The sequence below is a fragment of the Copadichromis virginalis genome, linkage group LG8 (genome assembly GCF_057382275.1).
Source record: "Copadichromis virginalis isolate Kocher_CV1m ecotype Utaka linkage group LG8, C_Virginalis_male_GT1.1, whole genome shotgun sequence".
Taxonomy (NCBI): Eukaryota; Metazoa; Chordata; class Actinopteri; order Cichliformes; family Cichlidae; genus Copadichromis; species Copadichromis virginalis.
In genome coordinates this window covers 10,572,322-10,598,296 of record NC_140625.1, presented here as the reverse complement: position 1 = coordinate 10,598,296, position 25,975 = coordinate 10,572,322, and the positions used below count along the sequence as shown (strand labels likewise).

General features: G+C 43.1%; 1 protein-coding gene across 1 annotated transcript; it reads left to right on the top strand.

Annotated features, from left to right (window-relative positions):
- Positions 1 to 421: 421 nt before the first annotated feature.
- Positions 422 to 25,360, top strand: LOC146702727 (uncharacterized). Its single transcript, XM_085467302.1, has 3 exons — positions 422 to 2,336; positions 2,451 to 2,671; positions 25,186 to 25,360. Exons 1-3 carry the CDS (start codon positions 759 to 761, stop codon positions 25,358 to 25,360), a joined length of 1,974 nt encoding a protein of 657 aa, XP_085323428.1. The 5' UTR covers positions 422 to 758.
- The last annotated feature ends 615 nt before the right edge of the window (positions 25,361 to 25,975 follow it).

Genomic DNA, 25,975 nt, shown 5'->3' with positions numbered 1-25,975 from the left:
GTGACATGGAGCCACTTGTGTCATGGTCCTGGGCCATGTTGGCCCAGTGTTCTTAGTTTTCTTGTATGTTTGTATTTTGTTCTTTATTTAGGCCATGTTTTCTGAGTTGCCCTGTTGTGTTGTTCCCTAAGTGTTTTCCCTTCATGGCTTTTACCCCCTGTGTGCCCCTCTGTGTATCTGTGAGCCCTCGTCTCTCCTTATGTTTTATTCCATGTTTCCCCTGCCCATTATGTCCAAGTTCTCCCCGTGCTCTCTCTCCCCCCCCCCTGTGTGCCCTGTGTATTTATGAGCCCTCGTCTCCCTTTGTGGTTGTTTCATGTTTCCCCAGCCCGTTATGTCTGTGTTTTCCCCGTGCTCTCTCTCCTCCTGTCTGAACCTCTGTGCACTTCCTGTTTACTTTGTGACTCTCACGCCCGTACATGTCATGTTCAGTTCACCCCACCCTGTCTCGTTATGATTATCAGTGTCACCTGTGTTCCCCGTGTGTTCCCACTTTCCTCGTTAACCCTCTGTGTATTTCTGTCTGCGTCTCCCTCTGTTCGGCGTGACGTCGTCCCTCATGCTGTGTGTGGATCTCCCTGTGTCTCCCTGTGAGTTCTTAGTTTATGGTTTCCCAGTTTAGTCTAGTTTGTATGTTTGTTCTACCAGCAAATAAAGCTGTGTTTTGAGTTCACCTCCCCGAGTCTGTGAGTCCTGCATTTTGGGTCCAACTCCTGCCTGCCGCACAGCGATTTGTGACAGTACGACGTCACCACAACATGGACCCAGCAGACTTACCCGGGGAGAGCGATCTGATACGTGTCCAACGCCTAGTCGAGTGGATAACCCACACTTCCAATACAAGGGCAAAGATTGTGGGGATAAATGCTATCGAAGCAATCCTCAAAGGAAATTCTCATCTCCGCCAGGTCAGAGGATGTTTGGACTTATTGGCCAATTTGAATGAAGCCCGGGAGGCGGCGCGAACTCGGGAAATATCAGACTTGGCCCAGCAGCAACAGACAACAGCCACCCTGGAGCAGCCGCGTCAGTTTCACCGGCCGGATGTGGTTTTTCCCGGCCCTTTGGAGCCATCTGCGGGGAAGAAACGTCGATCACGCCGCGGGCGCGCCACCCCACAGCCGGACGTTCGGACTTTTACATCGCCGGCTGTGGTGAATAAGGACTCTTTTTCTGTGTCGAACCGTGGGACTATTCGTTCAGGGGTTGTGTTTTGTGCTACGGATGGTAATGTGAACAGTTTATTAGCTGCCCAGCCTCCTGAAGCTCTCTTAGCTGCCCAGCCTCCTGAAGCTCTCTTAGCTGCCCAGCTACAAGCTGCGTCTCCTGTGTCCCCGCTAGCACAGTCATTAACTCCACCACAAGCTCCATTTTCACCTCTACCATCGCTTCAGTCATCAGTTCGGTCTGCCACTCAGTCGCCCTTAGCTCCATCATCCACACTACCACCTGTTTATCTTCCACCACAACCGTCACTACACCCAGCCATTCAGGCTGCTACTCAGTCAGTCATTCAACCCATAGCCCTGCCATTAAGGCACTCTGTAGCCGAGCCATTAGCCGCCCGACCCGCAGCCACTTCAGCCACTCCTCCACCCGTCACACCTCCACTACAACCATCACTGCAGTCTCTAGCGCAGTCTCCTGCAGCTCTGCTTTCCCCAGTGCAGTCTCCAGTGTCCCCAGTGCAGTCTCCAGTGTCCCCAGTGCAGCCTCCTTTAGCACAGTCACCCACTCAACCACCAGCACCACAACCGTCACTACCTCTAGTTCATTCCCCTGTGAAGTCATTAACTCCACCACCTACTCCACTCTCACCACCACCGTTACTACAGACATCAGTTCAGTCCCCTGTGCAGTCGTTTACTTCTCCACCGTTAGCAGCTCAGGTCCCCGTGTGTCCAGCAGCTCAGGTCCCCGTGTGTCCAGCAGCTCAGCTCGCACCTGAACCTTTGGCCCAGTTCCCCGTAGCAGTGCAGTTTTCTAGCCAGCTTAACGTTGAGCCCGGGGTCCCAATTCTCTCTGGCTCTACATCGGCTCCTGCTGGAAGCTCGGATGAGCTCATCCAGCACTCCGCGGCTCCCGTGTCGCCATCTACCTCGTCCGCTGGGGGTTCCAGTGAGCCCAGCCAGCACCTCCTCGTCTCCGCTGGAGGGTCCGAGGGGCCCGTTCAGCCTCCTGTCTCCGCTGGAGGGTCCGAGGGGCCCGTTCAGCCGCCCGTCTCCGCTGGAGGGTCCGAGGGGCCCGTTCAGCCACCCGTCTCCGCTGGAGGGTCCGAGGGGCCCGTTCAGCCACCTGTCTCTGCTGGAGGGTCCGAGGGGCCCGTCCAGCCTCACGCCTCGTCAGCTGGAGGGTCCGAGGGGCCCGTTCAGCCTCCTGTCTCCGCTGGAGGGTCCGAGGGGCCCGTTCAGCCTCCTGTCTCCGCTGGAGGGTCCGAGGGGCCTGTCCAGCCTCACCCCTCGTCAGCTGGAGGGTCCGAGGGGCCCGTTCAGCCTCCTGTCTCCGCTGGAGGGTCCGAGGGGCCCGTTCAGCCTCCTGTCTCCGCTGGAGGGTCCGAGGGGCCCGTTCAGCCTCCTGTCTCCGCTGGAGGGTCTGAGGGGCCTGTCCAGCCTCACGCCTCGTCAGCTGGAGGGTCCGAGGGGCCCGTTCAGCCTCCTGTCTCCGCTGGAGGGTCCGAGGGGCCCGTTCAGCCTCACGCCGCATCAGCTGGAGGGCCCGAGGAGCCTGTCCAGCCGCCACCTGCGACCGCCTCGTTGTCGCCTGGTCCGGCTGCATCCGCCTGTGCTTCTGCTACGCCTGGGCCAGCCTCTGCCTGTGCTTCTGCTACGCCTGGTCCGGTCTCAGCCTCTGCTTCTGCTACGCCTGGTCCGGTCTCAGCCTCTGCTTCTGGTCCAGCTTTGGCTTCTGCTTCTGCTCCGCCTGGCCCAGCTTCGGCTTCAGCCTGTGCTCCCCCTGGTCCAGCCTCGGCCTCTGCAGTTCCGCCTGGTCCAGCCTCAGCCTCTGCAGCTCCGCCTGGTCCAGCCTCAGCCTCTGCAGCTCCGCCTGGTCCAGCCTCAGCCTCTGCAACCTCGTCTGGTCCGGCCTCCGAGTCTTCGTCCTCGTCTGGTCCAGCCTCCGAGTCTTCGTCCTCGTCTGGTCCAGCCTCCGAGTCTTCGTCCTCGTCTGGTCCAGCCTCCGAGTCTTCGTCCTCGTCTGGTCCTGCCTCGTCTGGTCCTGCCTCGTCTGGTCCTGCCTCGTCTGGTCCTGCCTCGACTGGTCCTGTTTTCTGAGTTGCCCTGTTGTGTTGTTCCCTAAGTGTTTTCCCTTCATGGCTTTTACCCCCTGTGTGCCCCTCTGTGTATCTGTGAGCCCTCGTCTCTCCTTATGTTTTATTCCATGTTTCCCCTGCCCATTATGTCCAAGTTCTCCCCGTGCTCTCTCTCCCCCCCCCCCCTGTGTGCCCTGTGTATTTATGAGCCCTCGTCTCCCTTTGTGGTTGTTTCATGTTTCCCCAGCCCGTTATGTCTGTGTTTTCCCCGTGCTCTCTCTCCTCCTGTCTGAACCTCTGTGCACTTCCTGTTTACTTTGTGACTCTCACGCCCGTACATGTCATGTTCAGTTCACCCCGCCCTGTCTCGTTATGATTATCAGTGTCACCTGTGTTCCCCGTGTGTTCCCACTTTCCTCGTTAACCCTCTGTGTATTTCTGTCTGCGTCTCCCTCTGTTCGGCGTGACGTCGTCCCTCATGCTGTGTGTGGATCTCCCTGTGTCTCCCTGTGAGTTCTTAGTTTATGGTTTCCCAGTTTAGTCTAGTTTGTATGTTTGTTCTACCAGCAAATAAAGCTGTGTTTTGAGTTCACCTCCCCGAGTCTGTGAGTCCTGCATTTTGGGTCCAACTCCTGCCTGCCGCACAGCGATTCATGACAACTTGTCTCTCCACCATCGTGGTGGATTTTTATCCAAAAGTCAAACAAGTTCTTTGAGAGTCAGCCATCAGACCAAACAATTTCAGCCTCACTATTAATGTTAAACACTATCACAAGTAGTGTCCTACTTGTTTTAGTAAAAAAGTCTTTTAGTTTGTGTAACTTTTTTTAAACTATTACCAGGTTACCATGTTGCTAAAACTGCTTTAACATACCAAGGCATGAGCTCTGTAAGAACATCCCTTGTATTATCTGGCATCGACACACTAGCAACTGTAAGTTCTGTAAGCATCCCAGATCAGACTAGTTCCAGCACATGGCCCAAATAACTACTGACCCTGTCACTGATCAGTAATTTGTCTGTTCTTGGAGTACGGTAGGTGCTCACCAATTCTGACTGGGGGACTCTATAACCATTACTAAAATGGTGCAAAGTAGTCACGGCCAGGTCAGTGGGTCACTCAGATTGTTGCACATGCCTGTTTTTTTTCCACACTCAACATACTAACTTATATCTCTTACCATGTAATATACACTCACTTTTGTTAGGTGTATATCTGTCCATTAATCCAAGTATGTAATCTGACAGTCACGTAGGAGAAAGCTTTTAGGTGTGAACACATGGTCAAGACAATTTGGCCTGTCTGAGTACATCTGTAACTGCTGATCTACTTGGATTTTCCCATGCAACCATCTCTAGGGTTTACAGAGAATGGGCTGAAAAAGAGAAAATGCCCAGTGCCTCATCAATACTAGGGCCTAGACTGCTTTAAACTGTTAGGAAGGAAACAGTAATAAAACAACTACTTGTTATTTACAAGGTATGCAGAAGACCATCACTGAGCGTTGAACACTGAAGCTGATGGGCTACAACAGCAGAAGAGCACACTGTGTGCTTCTTCTGTCAGCCCAGAACAGAAAACTGAGGATACAGTTTTCACAGATTAACCAGAAATGGACAACAGAGGATTGAAAAACCATTGTCCAGTGTAATGAGTCTTAATTTCAGCTGCAGCATTTGTAAGATAGAATCAGAATTTGACACAATGCAAATGCATGGCTCTGTCTTGTATCAGCGCTGTGTAATGGTGTGGGGATATTATCTTGTCACACTTTGGTCCCTTGTTACCAGTTAAGGATCATTTAAACACCATAGCTTATATGAGTATAGTTTCCGACCATGTCCATCCCTTTATCTTCTGTTGGCTGCTTTCAGCACGAACTGGTTTCTTGAACATTACAGTGAGTTCACTGTACTCACATGGCCTTCACAGTCAGCAGATCTCAATCCAACAAAGCACCTTTGGGATTTGGTGGAATGTGAAAGTCGCAACCAAGCAATTCTGCAGCAACTGTGTGATACTATCATGTCAATATGGACCAAAATCTCTTAGTGGAAGCTGCAATCTGATGAATTTAAAAAGCTGTGAAGGTTAAATTTCATTTTGGAGAAGACGACAGACTTAACGAAGCAAAATCTGTGGAGCAGAGAGTCTGGTGAGCAAAGATTACGTTTTTACTCCGCATGGAGTCTCATGACACACCACAGTTTAGGTCGCATGTGCCGAATGTTTTCTCTCAATTTGTTACAACCTGAGCCTGAATTCATTATTTACAATCCAAGACTGTTAAAAAGAAAGAAGAGTAGCATCTTTCTAGTCATGCTCATCACCCCATTTGCTATTTTCAGTCCTCTACCAAAAACTGCTCTTACTGAAGGTCTTAGCTGGAGAGCCAGCATTTATTACAGGAGATGAAATGATATTAAAGCTAGGTCAGTTAGGTCAAACATCAGTTTCTGAAATGAAGAAGGCAATGAAGCTGGTGTTTGAGGTTCATGGTTAGATCACAGAGAGACAGGCCACCTGTCAAAACAGGACTTCCAAGAAGCCTTTAAATAAATACAAATAATTAAAATGCAACACAAAGTGTGGATTGGCTGTGCTTAAAGAAAGTATGGTTTTGATTTTTGTCAGCCATGATACCTCATATGTATCAAAAATGTAAAACAAAACTTTAAAGTTAACCCTTAACCCTTTAGTCTATTGAACCTTTTTAACATTTTTATTAAATTTGAATTTTTTTATAATTACTTAATAATTCAATTTTAGCTTTGAGTTTTAATTTGTATCATATTTGCTACATTTGTTTCCACATTTATTGCCTAAAAATGTATTTTGCCATTTTTTTTAGGGTCTTCAGGGCAGACTTTAAGATTTCTACATCAGCACAATAATGCAGAAGTCTCAAAAACTCACATAAACTGGTGTATCAAATATGATGCACTAGATATTAAGGGATTAATAACTTGTCACGGTGCTTTTGTTATTCCTTTAAGTTCCTGCAGTTTCTAAGAACATTTGTCTTCTACCGTTTTAGTTTGATGGAACAAACCTCGATGTTATCAAAGATGATAAAGGTCTTCTCTAATCATTACAGCCCAGTTAATGTTACATTTAAGGCTTTAAGTGCTGTAGCGAAGCAAAACACTGCAGCTTAACAACCACAAAAGCTCCGAGTTGGCCCTGATAAGCTGCATCAACATTTAAGCGATTTCCAACCGATGGATAGCCTCTTTCTGACCGTGGTCAGTACAAGCCGCCTGGAGTGGACCGGAAAGAGGTGCACTTCCAACAACAGCCTGGAGGAAAGCCAAGCGTTGCCACGGTGACAGAGCTGTGAAGAAAATCTCTTTGTATTGTTACCAAGGCAACAACTGTGGATAGGTGGGGAGGAAGAGAAGGATAGATGGTTGGCAAAAAAAAAAATCGTGGGGGGGAGTCAGGGAGGGAAGAGAGAGAAAGAAGGGAGGAAAGGGAGTCACTGGGCAGAAGAGGGAATGTAAAAATAACAGGAAGGAGGTGAAAGAAAAGGTGAAGCATGATGAGCTGTTGTCTGAGGGAAGAAGGCATGAGCTCACCCTTTATTGTTCCTCCATCTCTCCCTTGTTTGGGCAGGATGATTCTCGACTGCGTGGGAGAATTTACAGTTTGCTGTAACCTCATCCCAAACAAAGTTACTCAGCAGATTCTTTTGAGTCAGATGGATGCAGCAACGCTGCTTTGAGACGGAAGCTCAGATAGGACACAATGAGTCAATGGTTCCTTTACCTGGAGGCACGTTTAGCACCTCTCCGCTATGGCTGCCTTTTCTCACTATTGCACGCCGCTTCTTCCTCCTTTCCATCTCCTCTTGCTCTCTTTGTCTCTCCGTTTTCCACACAGCAGAGAATTGAGTCCAAGATTTTTTACATTTCTTTTTGCTGCGACTTCAAAACATTTTATTGGAGTCATTTTGATAACTTTTGAACTGTGTTGCTCCAGGGTTTCACTAATTCCCACTGTGTTTGAATAGATTGCATAAATCTAGCAGGGGGAAAAATAACAGTGCTTCTTCTCAGCATTTCTCAATTCAGCATGCATGTGTGAATGGGTGTGAGGCACAAAATAAATTAATAAATGGAAAAAAAAACAGTCTTTTAAGGGGCTCCATTGCAGCTTTAGCTGCACCATAATAAATATGATGAAGAATGTAATAATTTTACATTGTTGCGAGGCCAGAACAGTCCTCAGTCGACAGAAAGACTTGATAGGGAGAGGATGAATGACTTTATTCCGCTATGCTTCCAGATACATTTGAGTTATGTATGCAGATTTATGCAACCCTCCCTCTTTGAGGCTGCTCGTCACTCAAAGGTAACTGGAAATCGCCCCAATTCTGCACTTCGTATGCAGAGCCTCGCATTATAATGTGCATGAGGGAGCGATTAGAGGCAAATTGAATCAAATCAAACCCCCTGAAATTGCACAGAGATTGAAAAGATCCAAAAGGAAAGGTGTGCGTTATCCAAACAGCAACTTCTGCATCTCATCTTTACTGATGGACTGAAGACAATCAGTGATTTGGCAGAATAGAGGACCTCTGCTTGTCGGCCCCTTTTATAAATCTGCTGGTACAAATTCAAACATCCATCGCTTTGTCCACACGAAACGTGTCCTTTTCCCCCCCCACAAAACAATCAGGCCACTGGAGTGACAGAAGCACAGCGGGAAAGCAGAGGAAAAGCTGCCTCGGCTCTATAATTGACATTCAAGGTAAGAAGTCGGAATATTCAAATGTGAGTAAGCTCTGTTATCTTACTTGGGAGTTGGCAGAGATTAGGGGATAGGTGAACGAGCGGCGCCCGGGAGGTATCACACTGCTTAAACTCCTCGTATGCAAACACACAAATTTGCACGAGTGCACTCATGCGTGCTCTATCACAAACATGCACACGCGCAACACCAGACTGGCAGTCCACCACACTCCTACAGAGACGTTTCTCTAACACACACACCTGCACTCAATCACAATAGAAACTTAAATGAACACACACTTTATCTCTGTATTCTTATTACACATAGGCTGGTGAGTGAAGGCTATTAGCTCAGCAGAGTCTTTCCTGCTGTCTGTTTGGGCTCAACTACAAAAGAAGGATTGCTGTTTCAAATCGATACCGCTGTGGCTGGATGCTGGCTTTTATAAAGAGAAAAGTTTGTATTACCTCTCAGCTAATATCCCATTCTAACAGACTCTTCCTGCTCTCGCTCTTGTGTGTTGACTTACTTAAGTAAATACATAGTTATTATCCGCACAAATCAGACTCAAAGCTACTTTCAGCCGCTCCCTTCTTCCCAAGGGGTCGACACAGCGGGTAACCCCATGTGTTTGATTTGGTTACCGTATGTTTTTCCATCTTCATTTCCTCAAAAACAAGCATTCTTTTGCCAAAATGACCCTGCTGTGGAGAGCACAAACTGAAAGCGCCTCTCATCGCCCCTCTCAAACGCTCACGCACGTGCAGAGGCTGCTTGAGGCCCATCTTCTCTGCAGGCCATGAAACTGATCCGCAGGCCATCCCAGCTTTTGAGATGCTCACACAGTTCCACCGAGGCTTACTGGGAAGACAATGAAAGCACAAATAATCATGCAATCGTGCAACACACACACTCTCACACACTCACACACACACACACACACACAGTGTAAACACCTCAGACCTCCTACTACCAATGCACTACAGGAATATATGGTTTATTCCTTCACATTGTTTTTGCTTTTCAGCTGTTTGAATACAGGAAAAAATTTGCACAAATGAAAACACATTATATATTAATGCAAAGGTGAGACAAGGAATGTAGCGCTACATGATGAAAGCATGCTAATTTGCATTCTGCTGGTTGTGTAGTTCTTCAGCGTATGCCAGGAGCCTTAATCGTGTGGTGCAGTATGTGTGCATAGCTGGTTTCTGCTTCAGCTTCTCCCCATAATATGCAAAAATAAGGCGTAAGGGAAAAGCTGTGTGAAGAAAATAAAGGTGTTATATAGTAAGTAATTTCAGCTTCTCAGTTAGGTTTACAAACACACACTGAAGGACTGATGAAAAGATTGGGTTCTCAAATTTTTATTAACTAAGTCCCAATTTGGGCCAGCAAATATAAAGTAAATGTGGTTTATCATTGTTTATAAAGTGTCTGTGCAGAGAATCATTATTTATTCTTTCATGAGTTCTGTGATGCTTGTCAGGGCCGGGGTAAGTTGGGTTACTCTTCGGTTTTGGTTTCTTTCAGTGAATCTAAGTTGCAGGTGGACGTGGATTCCTTATGGTCCTGTTCTTTTTGCACCTCCTGTGAATCAAAACGGGTAGCCGTCAGATCATCTTGACTTCTGTAGCAGTAACAGGGCTCATTGAGCTAGCAACCAATATTCCTGCTTCTTTGCTCCTTACCTTCTTTGTCCATCTGCCTTCCAGTTTTTACCTCTGTGTGCTTGGATTCCGTTCCGTCACCTGTTCGCTGCTCCCAGGTGATCTGCACTGCCTCAAAGGTTAATGGCTAAAGAGAAGAAATCACCTGGAAGACTTACCTGCACGACCACTCATTTAAAACCCGCTCTCCACCAGACATACCCCCTACTTTGCCTTTGCCTTCCTCGCTACCAAATAAACCGATCTGCTCCTTTCCATAAACACCATGTGATTCCACCTGGACTGCAGCAAATCCTCTCTCTCTCCTCCCTCTGCAGAGAACCTATTGTTGGTCCCATTACAGTGAACTCAAGCTCCTCTTTACAGTCGCCTTTGCACTATTATCTCCAACCATACCAAACATGACCCTCCTCTATTATAATATGACATTAACTGTGCACGATACTGGAGTGTTTTTGCAGGCAGTTTTTTTAAAACATGATGCCAATGTGTAAAACTTAAATGTTCAGTATTGAAGTCTTGACAGTTTTCTTGTAGTCTGATTTCCTGCCCAAAAAAAGAACTTACACTGACACTAGGGGAAACAGCAGTTTGAGATGGTGGTGTGACCAAAATTATTGAAACAAATTTGCAATCTTGTTGTCTTTGAAATGGTTACATAGATGACAGAGACCAGATTTGCGATCACTCGCAGTGGTTGGTGTCTTCAAAGAGACTTTGGTGCATCAAGACAGCAATTACAGCAATCAGGTGGAGCTGGTTTGTGATATCACAGTGATTAACTGTGATAAACTGGTATAAAAGCAACTCTTTTGCCACCTAGATACAAGGAAATTCACACTGAACACAAACCCACATTACCTACTTACATTCAGGAACAACCAAAACCTGCAGGATGGCAATCAAACTGCAAAATTACAGAGGTGCTCGGCATGATTAAGCTTAATCATGTGTGTTGAGTGCCAAACCATAATCATAAAAACATAATATTCACATTTAATTTTAGTTTAGATGTGAATATTATGTATGAGAGAGTGGTGAGTTGTTGGTTTTTTTTTTAATGTTTTAATATACCCACCAAAATTGGATATGGTTAAATTATTTCTTATTCCAAGTTAAGCAACAGTTTAAGGAAGAAGTATTAACTTGGAGAGAGGTGCTACTGTAGTCTCTAAGCATCTGTCTTCAAGTACTTCTACTGAATTCAGTTGGGAGGCAAAATGAAGCAAACAAACCAAGCAACGAGGTATGAAGTGTCCGGAGTTTTGATTCTTGTTAAAAAGGTGAGAGGACTGAAGCACCCACGAGTTACCAATTAGAGTTTTAAAAAATTACTTCCTGCCACGACAGCAGTGACAACAACTTGTGCACCACAATAACAGGGAAAAAAGTAAAAACAGCAATAATAACATGAAACACACCGATGACATTCCACATCGAGTCTGACAGAAATATTTTTCAGGTCTGGCTCGCTGTGAAGAAGTCCGACTGTGACTTCATTGTTGGCCTGTTTTAATGAGGTTTGCTGGTATCGGGGTAGAAAGTGCAGGTAGATCCAAAGATAATGAAGGCCCTGTAGTTAGCTTTAATTCAAATGAAACCTTAAATGAAAGGTCTGTGCTCGCGGTGCGGCGGGGAGGAGAGAAATTACAAATGACAAGAGTCACAACAAACAGGGTTAGATGACATTTTTGTGGAGCGGCTCATTTTGAAAACTGTGCTTCGAGCTATTTAACACAGTCTGCCTGCTTTTCATCACTGCCATCACAGCAAATTTTAATCTTGGAGCAAAGAATTCAAACAAATCCTCCTGAGTGTCTGGAGTTTAAAAGCACACCTTTCATCATTCTCACTCAGATATTACTCATGAAGTAGTCAGTTGCTCTCTATGTCCTCACTTTCTCACTAAGTTGGTAATTTACTGTCAGTTTTTGCTGGATTGTGAGTCTACACAGACATACGATGTGCGACTATATTAAGGCCGTGCTGTGGACACCGCTGGTTTCCGTTTTGTCTATCAGGACACTCTACAGATTCATAGTCGAAAACAGTAGGGCTGTGCGTGAAGCCTGTGCTCTGCCCATGTTGCTATTGTGCGTTTGATTTGAGAGTGAAGGCCATTACACATTTTCCAGTTTTTCATATGCAAATACATTTGCCACAGTGTCTATCAGCTCTCTGAAATAGTGGTCAAAGTGAGCTTTGTGCAGACTGTAATCAGCTGACCTGTGCCGTTCCTGCTGCTGCTCTGAAGTTTACTGCTCTCTGTAGATTTAGAGTAGAGTAGAGCAGAGTTAGCATATCTCAGTTTGTTTTGCAGCACATTTCACAATATGAAAAAACATAACTCCACATCTTATGCAGAGCCAGTATCAGATATCAAATGTCACTGAGGAGTACCTACCGTCTCTTCTATCTCTCCTTTCTTGTCTTTTTGTACATCTCTTTTTCCATCTCTGCGAAGAAGTTATCTCTCATTCCTTTCTCTCCCAGCTGGGCCTCCAGCTTGCAACAAACTGCACACAAATACTTTGTGCGTTTGCTGATATTTGTTGAGCTGATAGAAATGTTCCATTTGAAATAAGCTGCCGCTTAAAAAACGTTTTATGCTCGCCTCTCAACGTAGTGCGAGGTAAGTGCTGAAGTACCAACACAGACACGTGTAACACAGATCGTTCTGGCTCACTTTTACCCCGGAGCGCACTGCTATAAATGATTTGTGTATTTTTGGGCCAAAGACCCAAAATACTGGGTCAACTCAAAATCTTCAGTTTATTTTGTATTCATGATTCTTTCCGTTGCATTATGAAGACATTTTAAGTTCAAATTTATACAGATTAGTTGGTTTAGTTCTTTTTATGTGTCTGAATTTATTTGGATTTCTGCTTCATGTCTTCTTGTCTTTGTCACATCTCTGCGTCTCCTCAGTCTGTCTCATTGCCATGTCTGTTTCTCCCCCGGACCCGGTGTCAAGCCCGTATGTCTTAGTCTGCATCTCAGTGTGTTTCCTGTTTTATTTTGACAGCCTCTCGTCCCTGTTCAGTTTCACTTCCCCCACCTCATTATGTTTATTCATTCCAGCTGTGTTCCCAGGTGTTTCTACTTTCCCCAATCACCCTTGTGTATATTTATTCCCTCAGTTCCCCTTTATCAGGTTGTCTGTTCTTCTTGTCTCACGTCACAGGTGTTCATGTTCTATATCCATAGTGTTTGGTAGTGATGGCCAAATGAAGCTTTCCGAAGCACTGAAGCTTGTATTGAAAAACGGTTCATTACTCGAAGCTTTTCAACACAGTCCTCTCCGGTGACATCTGGTGGTGAAAATTTTGAAGAGCAGCTTGAATCTGCAAAATAAAACGGACTGCTCAATCATCACTGCTCACTCAAGAGTGGAGTTCTCTCTGATATTGGGCCACCGTTCCGTTGCTTTGAACATGTAATTGGTTTTGTTTTCTCGATTGGGGGGCTGAAAAAAATGTAATGCGTATTTGCGTAATACATTTTGATCAATAAACTTTCCCTATTTAAACATGCACTATGGTGTGGCCTTTCTTTGCTCATAACTCCTTGATGTTGGTAAATACAATAAGTGAGCAATATATATAATATACATATGATAACGCACAGCACATTATGGAGTATGCCCCTGCTGTGAAGTCCTGCCTCCATCTACTTGTCATTTAATCACAGCTGGACAGGTTCATACAAAATATTAGATGAGGCCAATTGTCCTATACATATTTTTGACCTAGGGGTGGGATTGATTGTGAACTGGAAAGGGAAAATGCTTAGGAAGCTGAGTACGGCTGCATCGTCACTGATTTGTAGAATCATTTTGATTCGATACAGGATCCGATTCAATTTGATTGGAATCTGGAAAGTTTTGCCTCAGTCAGAAATATTACAATTCTGATCATGTATCAGTATATATCCATAATTTCGTATCTATTAAAAGAAAGCTGACACATATGAGACTTAATTAGAGATGTAAACAGAGAGTTATGAAACCTGCAGCTGCAGAAGCCAGCGAAAAAAAGAGGCAAACACAGCGCGGACCCGCCGACACATCAAAATCTGACTCTGACGCGTCGGGTCCGCGCTCTGTGTTCACGTTTGTATGCAGAATCCGTAAACCTGCTCCCAGTTACTGTTTTAGCTGTTTGGTGTTTGACGACATGTTGTGAGGTTTAACCTGAGATGCTGGCGTTTCAGGCATAATAACGTTAATTTACAAATCGACACGGGATTTTAATGAATCAATATCACTTTATTCCATTTAGCATGGATTGTAATCAGAAAGGCGATAATCAAAACCCACCCCTAATCAAGAACTTGCAAAGTAAAAACATGATCTATGTCAGGTAGCCCTTTTGTTATTTACATTTAAAAAGAGGATTAGTGTTACTGTGTGCTGGCTGAGTCTGTTTCTTTTCTTAGAAATAGTTTCTCCTGCCCTGGAGAAAATCCACTTGCATGGAACAGAAGAAGCTGTGGAGTGCAGGAACTACACTGCAAGCTGGTAGATATGCAGGTATTCCTGGGTCCTGCAGACTATCACCTAAAAACAATAAACAAAATGATTTTCTAAACTGTAGCAATGTAATGTACGTATAGTGTCAAATACATTTTTGTAGTCTTCATTAGCTTTAATTCACATGGAAGTGTTCCTAAAGTCATATGCTGTAATGATATTTACATTATGAAAACATGATTTTGGACATTTCAGGTGTTTCACTTCGGCAGATAAAATGAATTGAGCAAAATCAACTCAAAATATTCCCACACGCCAGAACGTCCTCTCTTCCTCGCTGGCTCCATATCTGTCAGTGGAATGATCACCTCTTCGCTCTCTGTCACCCTCAACACACTCCACGAATCCCGTGGATGATTCACTTCCTTATATCCGTTTGAATCAGGTACCGAAGCAGTTACGTGCGTAATGAAGCTTCGGACGTCACTGGTCACGTGACTTTTGCCAAACGAAGCAAGCCTCGACACAGTGCTTCTGAACCAGTGTGTTGTTTTTTTCGACACACGCTCCGGAGCGCCAGCTTCAAGCGGGCCATCACTAGTGTTTGGTATTCAGTTTTCACTGTTTGGGTTCTACTTAGTTTAGTCTTAGTTTCCTTCTGCCTTTTATTTTTGTGCTCACTTCTGGGTCCTCACCACAAAATTAGATTAGATAGAACTTTAATCCCTCGGGTGGGTTCCTCTGGGAAATTCGATTTCCAAAAAAGCACAGCACCGACAGAAGTTACAGAGTTATACACACACACATATATATAAATACAGAGACAATATAAATAAAATATACGAAGGGGATAAATAGAATAAATAGGAATAAAAATAAAAATACAAGTGAAAAAATACACCACTACTATTCTGCAATGCACTTTGGTGTTATTACAGCATCTCGTGCACCTCCCAGTTTTTTGTAACTTGGATCATTTGCATGAGGATTCCGTTATTGTACAGAGAGTACTACATCACCTGGAAAAAACGAGGCGAAACATGATCACTTTGTTTCTGTTTGGACTTCGTCTATTCCCTTTCTAGTGCTGAAGAATTTATGAGTAGCCTGCAGCCAGTCAAGCACTCCGCACGCAGGATCACAAAAAGCCCAAAACAAAATGCCTCTGAATGAAACTGGATATCCTTACAGCAAACCAGATCAAGAAAACCTCTACTGTAGTTGTGAGTGATGACAAAATATCAGTATTGGTGTGTTCAATCTGCCCCACATTACATAAACAATTAAGATTTGTCTGAAACAGGCAAGCCTCATTAAATCCTTTTCAACATGGAGGGTGGCATCAGTGCATATGAAACACGAGCTCTCAGATTCATCTGATTCCAAGGCCGGAGGACGACTACAACATCCGAATATCTGCCTTCTGAAGCTTTAACAGCACATGTTTTAGGGAACAGTTTATTTAAACATTCAAGAGATACAGCACATCACAGGAGCTTTACTCCCCTTGCTCCCAGACTACACCAAGTTTCATGAAATTCTCTTCTTGGCAGAGGAACAATCAAAAATCCATGAAAATATACACGCCTCGGAAGAAGAACTAAGCTCAGCCAAAAGCTGATTTTTTATTTATTTTATTTTTTATCTTTTTTTGGATTTAATGAATTCCCATACAGCCAGGTTAAATATTTCAATGGAGCTAAGCATGACTGACCTCACTCTTTGCACTTAATGAGCGGTGTTCTTAACAAGCACCTTAACTCCAACCCGCTTAAATCTGCTTGTTATAAAAAAGCAGAACAATAATAATGGATTAAAATCATTAACATCTTGGTGCAAAGGCAGGATTAAAGTCAGCAAAGAGAGAACTAAGGAGATAGCTGGGAAGCGTGACTTGACAGACAGTGAGTGTCAACAGTTCATTACATAAACTGACACTAATTAGCAATGGGGAGCAGCTGTGTGGGCACAGCACAAAGTCAGGTGACAGGTGAGAGCAGCAAACCAATCAGTGGGGACTTGTGGACAGGTGGAGAAATTCCAGCGACAGGAGACAGGTAGAAAAAAATGACACACAGGAGTTGAGGGGGTGAGTATTAAACCATGACCACTGGGTCTGCATTTTATTCCACTCTGTTCTCGATAATCCAAAAAATGGAGATCCAATTTTTCCATAGAGCCTAAAAACTCGTCTTTTTTGCACTTATTTACTGCATATGTCTAGAATGCATTCCTATCTCTTCCCAACAAGCTTAAATTTGCAGGGAAGAGGCTGCTGTTTGGTGCAGGCTGAGCTCAAATAAGCGAATCCCAAACATGCTCTCGTTGACTCAACTCACTTATCTGCTTATGGATTTTATCAGCTATTAACTCGTTTTTATTCACTATGACACAAAAACACACAGCGATAAACACAGACACACACACACACACACACTCGGGGTCCCTAACTGCTCGTCCGTCCTGTTCCGGGCACGGTGCCAGAGCTCACAGATGGCATTAGTGGAAGATGAAGTGCCCGTCTCTGCAGCCAGTGAAATGTGAATGCCAGTTAGTACCCTAACTGCAATGTGATCAGCCTCACTGAGTGTCAAAGACTTGTTGACAGAAAACAAAAGGAGCTACAGGTATTCTGCAAATATTTCAACAGTGAATGTCAGACTTTGTATGGATTGTGCAGAGGACGTGAGGTGTGTCTCCTAGGTTTGTTGTTGTGACGATACTTTTTCAGCGGCGCTTTTTTTTTTTTTTTTTTTTTTTTTTTTTTTTACCCCTTTTCAGTTCACATGTAAATTTCTGGCAGGAGAGCCAGATACTTGCACAGGGTTTCAATGAATATTATTACACATACAGTTGAAATTAATTTGCCATATTTGCAAACATGTCTCGTTAAATCACTTCAGTGCTTCAAAAGGTTAAATTGCTGCATTTATTATCCATTTAATCCATTGCCTTACAGATACAGGACCAAAAGCATTTATATGGTACTCTCACTCCATACAACAGGTCACATATCACAACAGATCCTTTGACACCGGTCTAATCAATAACACTATTACTGCACACAGTTTAAGTCAGTCACAAGCAATGTTGGTCAAGTTACTTGAAAAAAGTAATTAGTTACTAATTATTGTTTACTTCTCCAAAAAGTTACTCCAAGTCCCGTTACTTTACTGATTGCTTATTTTCAAAAGTAATTAGTTACTTAATTACTTTTCAAAAACATGACACAACCTGAAAAAAGCAACAGACCTTTCAGCCCAGTTCTATCCGGTCGTTCAGTCTGACGTCACTAGCCGTGTCTGGGTCTAAACTCCGCTGCAGGTCCATATATCAAACGATCACTATGGCATTACTGAGAGTTGAAAAACTGTCTAAAGTCTTTCATCTTTAATAAAATGATCAGCGTTCTGCTCTACCAGGTGTAACAATTGAGTTTAACATCCAGGCATCCATGAAAACGGAATTTATGAAATTTAACGGAGTTAGAAGTTAGCAGGAAGTTAGCTCGCTAGCTTCTATCTAAATACAATATAGCATGTCCTGACTGCGGGGTTTTGGAAACAAATTAAAACGTACAGCTCTGCTATCACTTCCAGCATAAATGAAGACAGAAAACTAAACAGCAGTGACGTTTGTAGGGTTACTGAAGTTTGGCTAGCTGGTATATAATGATGTGTTACGTGACCGCTAGCGACACAGCTATATTAGCATAATATAAACAAGCTAACTTTTTTTCCACTCGATAAAAGTTAACGTGAGTGTTCTCGGTGGTCAGGTACAAATGTAATCGCATGGCAGGATGCTGTAAAAGAACCAAACTTCAGCCAGGAGGACAACTGAGATAATCCATCCACAATACGAGGTTAGTCATTCATATACTGCTGCATGGGCTGGGCTGTAGCTACATCCTAAGGTTTTAAAAACTGATCTTAAATAAATGATTAGCGGCAATAAAAGCCGAGGGAGGTCAACAGTGTTTTCGTGTTTACGCTCACTCTTTCAAATAGATGCAAGTAAAACACAGCAAAAAATAGATAAAATCAAAGATTAAGCGACACATAGTCCTGTCGCTCTTAAATCTATTGTCACCTGTTTAGCAGAAGTGGGGCAGGTGGAGGTTTGCCCGGTGCTGCAGTGGTCATGTCAGTGGAGGGATCCACTATGTTGGGGGTTCAGTGGCGGGGTTTCTCTGTGAATTGTGGCTTGTAAGTGGTTGCTCAGATTTGGAAAGTAACAGTAATCCAATTACTTTTTTGCAATAGTAATCCCTAACATTACTTGTTACTTAAAAAAAGTAATCAGATTCTCTGGTCATGAGAGAACATTAACTTTTAGGAATGGCTTTTAACCACCTTCATCGTGAGATGCAGTCAGCAGAAATCCTCCTCACTGTAATGAGTATTTATAATTTACTGAATTTCATGTCATTGACTGCACTGCAGTCATTTATCATCATGCATTACTTCACATCACTCGTGTGTGTGCGCGTGTGTGTATGAGTGCCATTACCTAGCCATCCATACGTCTGGTGTACTTTAAACTTGGGAGGTGCATCACAGGGGACCCAATTAAAAGGCACTGCTGAATTTGAGGTATTTCATATAAGGGCCTCATTATATGTCTGTGTGGGTTCTCAGTCATCCAGGTCACTGTAGATGAAAGCCACTGGACTTATTTTAGATTAGGTTAGTTTTAAAGATCTAAAAACAGATGGAGAGTTCCCGATATTTGATGTAGGTGTGAATGTTTTGTGTCTTACACGTGACCCTTTACTACTCACACTGAGTCAAAGACTATTAAGACACACTGGCGTTTTAGTGCTATGTTCCAAATATCTTGGATAACTTGGATATCACATCTGAGTTGGCATGATCCAGAGAAAGTGAGGAAAAACAGGATTTGTCTCTTGAACATTTGAGTTTTAAGCGCGGTAGAGCCATTCCGGTATCTGAGTCAAAATGGAGCAATCCCTGTTTTGGGTTTTTCTCATTGCTCTGTCCATGACGTCTTTAATGAGTCACAAATACACAACAGTACAGAGGCAGTACAGATTAAAGGTTTACACCGTGTCAGTAGTGTTTACGTTCAGTGCCGCCATTGTGGTTTGGTAACTCGGGCTCTTATAGTCCCTATAAACAGGTCTGACTCACAACAATAGTGTCTGCCTGCATCAGTAACACTGCACTAGCACATGACACGGAGCCAGAAAGTCCACAGAGGCAACAATTATTCAGTAATATCTGCACAGTAAGCAATCAATATGGCCATTATCTTTTCCTTCAATACAAATCCATTTGACCATTAAAACATGTTATCAGGCAGATGTGAGGCACCTATGTTTATCTTGCAGAAGTAACTATATCTTATCTTATTTACTGTTTCTAATGCCAAAGGCTTATGCAGTGTCAGTGGTAAATTACTGAAGGGGGCTCGCAGAGATAAGAGTGCACCCAGCAAGAATAATGATGCTGCTCCAGCTAGCAAAGATGGCCTTCTCCAATTATTTTGAAGCTAATAATAACAACAGTGATAATAAGGCTGTGCATTTAAAAAAAAAAAATCCAGACATAATAGTACACAGAAAATGCTTCCAATGAACTCTGGCACTGGGTGCACTGACAAAAATCATTAGTAGGATGTGTCTCTTATTTCATTTTTTTTTCAATGATATGCAATGGTCAAAACATTGGGTTGTCTGATACAGCACTTCATTTTTTTTAAAATTTCATTTCACTTTATGTGCTTGACGAATGCGAGGCCAGCATTAGGAACATGCACACTTGTGATTGTTGTACATTTTCACAGTCGTGTGAAAAGTGAGTCAAGGCAATTGGGAAATGACTGTGACTGCCAGGCACAACCACTAATCAGTGCAAGGCGGTCCTACTTGCAGATGAGAAGTGGGCTGTTTGTGGTTCTAGAGCAATGCGATTGGCTACTTCTCTTTTATTCCTTCTATCTCTGCTGGTTAATGCCTGATTATGCGTGACTGCGTGGGCGAATTTACAGTTTGCTGAAACCACGTCTCCCCCCCTCCCCCCCCCCAAAAAAAAAAGTTGCTCAGCAGAATAACGAATCGAAAACATAGACCAGCAGTGCATCTTTGAGGCAGAAGCTCAAAAAAATAAAAATACAGTCTGAGTGTGTGCTTTTCTCTCTCTCGCTCTGATTCAGCATATGTCTCCAGGTTGGCTGACAGATTATGTGAGATATTTATGATGAAGTGTACTTTTTTTTTTTCCCCCTCTGAGATGACTGTGTCTTCACACTGTCAGAGATCTTCTAATAAATCCACTCATTCTAGAAGGTCACTGATTGCTAATTACAATGGCCTCATACAAGAACTGATCCCTTCACATTACAGCAGAGCATGAGTCTTTTCCACTTCTGCTCCAAAACACACACACACACACACACACACACACACACACATGTTGCTATGGCAACACACACTCACACCTGGATAGTTTCAGTTGTTCAGCAGCTTGGCAAAAACCTTCCAGATGGGAATGTAATAATACACTAATAAGGCAGGAAGGCCATGGAGCCATGTGGCCAACACACACAAATACACAGATTCCACTGGTCCAAACACCAGAAAAGCGAACTTCTGATTAGATTGGTGGTACCTATTTTTAACCTATTTCCCGATTCCTTCGTCTCAAAGTTGTAGGTGTTCAAGAGAAAAACCTGAACCTTGCGGATTTATTTAAAAAGAAATGTATAGTCTCTCTTTCTGTTCTCCTATATTTCTCTCCTATGTTGGAATTTTTATTGATCTCTCACAGCACTCTTAGGCTTTGAAGGTGATGGGTCACAAGAACGCTGGCAGATAAGACGGCTTTCACTTTTCGAGGAAATTGAGCTAAAATTACTTGTTTGAACTTTGTACCGAGTGCACTTCTTCTACTGCTCAGCTCTCCTGCCGACTCCACACAGTAATGGCTGAATACAGAGGTCACCCACCCAACATCAAATCTATCTGCCATAATGGTCTCTCAGGTAACCTCCTCACCACCTTCACATAAAGGACTTTGGTTAAACCAAAGAGCGGCAATCTATTTTCTAGAGCCTACTGGTTTAAAAGTACAGCAAGTAAATTTTTTAAGGTTATTTAACAGAAAAAAGGAATGTTATACTCATAAATATGCATTGATTAGTTTATATAACTTAGAATTAATCTATCAAGAATATACAAGAGCTGGCGCTGGTTTGCAGAAGCTAACATGTTGCCCTTAATCCAGAGGCATCGATGTTCCATCTAATCTCTAACACACAAAAGCATACATAAACATACTTCCCTATATTATCATAATCATCCACAGATTACAAGGTAGCAAAACAACAAGTTAATTGTTATAAGCTAACATTAAACCAGCTAATGTCAGACTGGAGTGTCCTAAAAATCACACTTTTGATAAACTGTTTGATTACATTGTCACAATGAATGACAGTTTATTCCCCAAGTGTTCAACAATGTAAGATCTATTTGAGAGAAAGTTTTACTAACATTGACAAACATCAGCTAACACGTTAACAGCAGCTAGCAAATTAACATTAGCTAACAGTGGCAAAAACAGCAGTGCTGCTTTCAAACAGAAAAACTCAAGATATCCTCAACAACTCCCATCAGCATTACTGTCATTGGACAGAAGTGAGCTTCACTGACTCATCAATGACTATCGGACTCCTTTTACAAAGTTATACATACTCCTCGACAGTAAATAGCTGTGCACACATATTGGCAGCTAGGTAAACAGTCGACTGACAGGCTAAACCTAGCCAACGATGTCTGTCCTACACCAGTGACCGTATCAAGTAGTGCTTTTGATATCGATCTGATACCAAGTAAATACAGTCATCAAATCAAGCCTGTCTTAAACCAGAGACAATGGTAAAGGCATGTCACCTGGGCTAAAAAAGAACCGGGTTGTTGCTCAGTGGTCCAAAGTCCACCTTTTAAATGAAGGTAGATTTTGCATTTCTGAAGGAAAACTTGAGAGGCACAGAATACAAGGTGTTTGAAGTCCAGTGTGAAGTTCCCACAGTCTGTGATTCTAGGTGCCACAGCCTCTGCTGGTGTTGGTGGTGGTGGTTGGGCCACTGTGTTTTATTACATCCAAAGTTGAAAAGGTTTTCAAGCACTTCGTGCTTTCTTCTGCTGGCAACCTTTATGGAGATGCAAATTTCCTTTACCAGCAGGATTTAGCACCACGGTGCTAATCCAAGTGAGAATCCATGGCTTATTGTCAAGAGGAAAATGTGAAACAACAAATACAGACAAGCTAAAAATCCAAGACCATTAAAGCAACCTGTGCTTCAATAACACATCAACAGTGCCAGAAGCTTATTATCTACATGCTACCCCACAGTGATGCTGTAATTTGTTGTAAACTTTTTAGAAGTCAGATATTGTAAATCATTTTTTCATTAGGAATTCTAGTAATTTGAAATGTGCACATGGCTGATTTTCATGAGCTGTAAGTCATAATCATCAGAATTAAAACAAAAACAGACTTGAAATATTTCACTTCAAACAGGATGAATACAAAATACATAAAAGATAAATGACCAGAATACAAAAGTTAACCTTCGTTATATTAAATTCCAAAACGGAAACTTTTTCACAATATTACAATCGTTTGAGATCCTCTGGTATAGTCCTTTTATAAACCTAACAAAAGCAAGCATATATCAATGTATGAATTAATAATTTAACCCTAAAATGAACTTATTATCCACTCTGAAGCGTTAAGCGTAAATTCAGCTGTCCTGCACTGAAGAAGGGCACTGAAGTTTGGTGCATACTGCATTGCTTGGCAGATGGGAGCAGAGGGAACAGGATGGATGGCTGGATGACTCAACTCCCTGACGTCATCACTGCTTGGTAGATGTTCGATCGCTCGGCGGGTTCTCGGCGCATATATTCACATGCTGGAAGAATATCCCAAACTCTTACTAGACTAACTGGACTCACAATCGAAGCAGTTTTATGACTTTTCTTTAAGAACCAGTGGCAACATCTGGTTTAGAGGCTGGTTTTAAAATCTTTAACATGTACAAGCATCCAAGGTTTACATTCTGATTGGAAGCAATATTAAGACGTGTCCATGTGTAATCTAGTCCACTCGGAATGATGAATTTTTAATGGGATCTTGCTGTCAAAATAAAGGTAAAGCCAAAATATGCCTTTCTTTGTACAGGCAAAATTGTCAAGTCAGGTTAGTCGATTCTATTTTTGAAAAACTGGGTCTTCATAAGGGTTTCTATATTTTACACATATCTATCTGTTTTTAATTAAAGTTTTACTGGATTTCTCCTAGAGTGCATTCTGAAAAAAAGCAGGTAAACACCCTTGATGAGTCATTAGTCTGGCGCAAGGCCCACAGACAAACCAACATACTCATTCTTAGTGGTGATTAAATTTTTGACATTCACCTGAGTGCAGGGTTTGGGATATGCAGAGACTGATTAATGCAAGTACAGTGGAAGTTTCCAATAAAGCTTTGCTGTGTTTTTTGTTTCTTTTCATTCTTCAAATGCAGTTTAGTTTCACACGTATAGGCTAACCAAATCTGTCTACATGTGTTTGGATTCTCATGACTTCCCTCGTCAGCACAACTGCAACACAATCAACACTTAACACAGAATGCTATCAATATAACGGAGTCAGGCGCAGAATATTACTACACAAGCTTTCACACTTTTCATTCAAATGCCATAAGGACTGGATTTAGTGGAAGTAATTAGTGGCAATATTCCAGCGACGCACACACACACAAAAACATACAAACACGCACATGCACTGTCCTAGAAAAGTAAGTCTTTAAAAGCATTGTGTCTGTTCTTCAGTGACATATTAACTCTTTATTTTTCCAGAGGACGGATTTGTGAATTACAACCAATAATGCTTTGATCGATGGGAGAAAAAATAACGGCCCCATTTTCCATCCGACAGAAAAGCAGCAGCATATGTCAGTGTCATGGCATGTTTCGTAATTCCACGGCTCTGAAAATAGGGAGGAGAAAACATTTGTTTTGTGTTGTCTTAGAGGTGTGTGGAGTCACCGGTAGAAAATAAGTCTGGTGCAAGAAGTATCAATTTATTAAACAGGAATATGGAGCAAACCTTTGCTAGATATGCACACACACACACAATTTATTCGCACATTTCTGTAATATTGTATCTCCTCCAAGAGGTATTCTTTAATTATAATGTAACAGGATGCGTAAATATGAAAAAATAAAACCTTTTCATGTCTTATAAATCCTCTTGGCAAACGTATTCACTCACCCATCAGTTGTTTAATTTCATTGCTATTAAATATTCCACCATCAAATGTTAAACCAAAGCATTATAACAAAGTGGAAGTGATTGGGAATGACAGCAATTCAACCATGAAGTGATTGGCCGTGTAAAATTACAGAGCGGGGTCATACTCCCAACTTTGTAGGAACAGTTTGGGGATGGCCCCTTCCTGTTCCAGCATGACTGCACCAGTGCACAAAGCAAAGTCCATAAAGACATGGATGAGCAGGTTTGGTGTGGAAGTACCTGACTGGCCTGCACAGTGTCCTGACCTCAACTCAATAGTACACCTCTGGGATGAATTAGAGTGGAGACTGTGAGCCAGGCCTTTGGTCCAACAGCGGTGTCTGACCTCAAAAATGTGCAGTTTTCTAAACCGTGTGGAAAGCCTTCCCAAACAAGTTGAAGCTGTTATAGCTGCAAAGGATGTGCTGATGTGAAACTTTTTTCTTTTTCTTTTTTAACCTCTTAAGCCCCAACGCCCCCTGATACGGGGGGCAAAAGGCAGGAGATCAGGTAGGCTTGGGGCTTAAGAGGTTAATATATAATGTATGTATGCACCTATGACCTCAGCATCAACTGAAACTTTTGTTCCAGTAAATACAATACATAGATGGACAGTCAAAACATTTGCCTACTAGCTTTGTGGAGCGTTTCATCACATCTTCAACATGAGCTTGAATCTGCAAAGGGTCCATTCGTTGCCTGTGTCAAAGACATCTTGCCCCACTGTGGCCCTAAGGGCTGCAGACTCATGACACTGACATCACACATCATGAAGACCCTGGAGAAATACAACCAGCTCCATCTCATGGTCAAGCCACAGATGGACACCCTTGGAGCTGAGGACAACATTCGCTTCAGCACCATCAGACCAGCTGTCCTGGTTAATAAACTGAAAGCAATTAGTGACTTGGATAGTTAACTATCTGCCTAGACGATACTGCGTGCGCCTGTAGCACTGCACATCGGATCAATATCACCACAGTCCTGCAAGGTGCCATCCTGTGTCCCCCTCTCCTTGCCCTGCACAGAGATCAGGCACCTTAAGGAGTTTTCTGATGACCCAGCTACACTGTTTGAGGAAGACCAGAACACCAGTGTTTCCCCCCCCCCCCCCCCCCCCCCCCTCGTTCCATCGATGCGGTCTGTATTAAAGTAGTGAATGACTACAAATACGCTGACAACAATCTGCAATTCACTAAAAACAAAATGCCTTCAACAAGAGGTTAAAGCCATCTCTGTTATAGCTGCTGAGGTCTTTGAAAATATGCTCAGACATCAGCAGACTCAGGAAAAACAAAAACTACAAGGCCAATTGCATTGTGGGTGTGGAGCTTGACTCTCTTGAGTCTCTATCATGTGCTTGAGAGTTACAGCAGCACATTGAGTAATTCATTCCACCAACATGCACCATAGAAAACCACAGGAAATCACTCCTACTTGTGACACCTGGATTATTTTCACTGCCATTATCTTGTAGCTGTACATAATATTTGGGGTATTTATTTGAACATACTGCGATTTATGTTTTTCTATA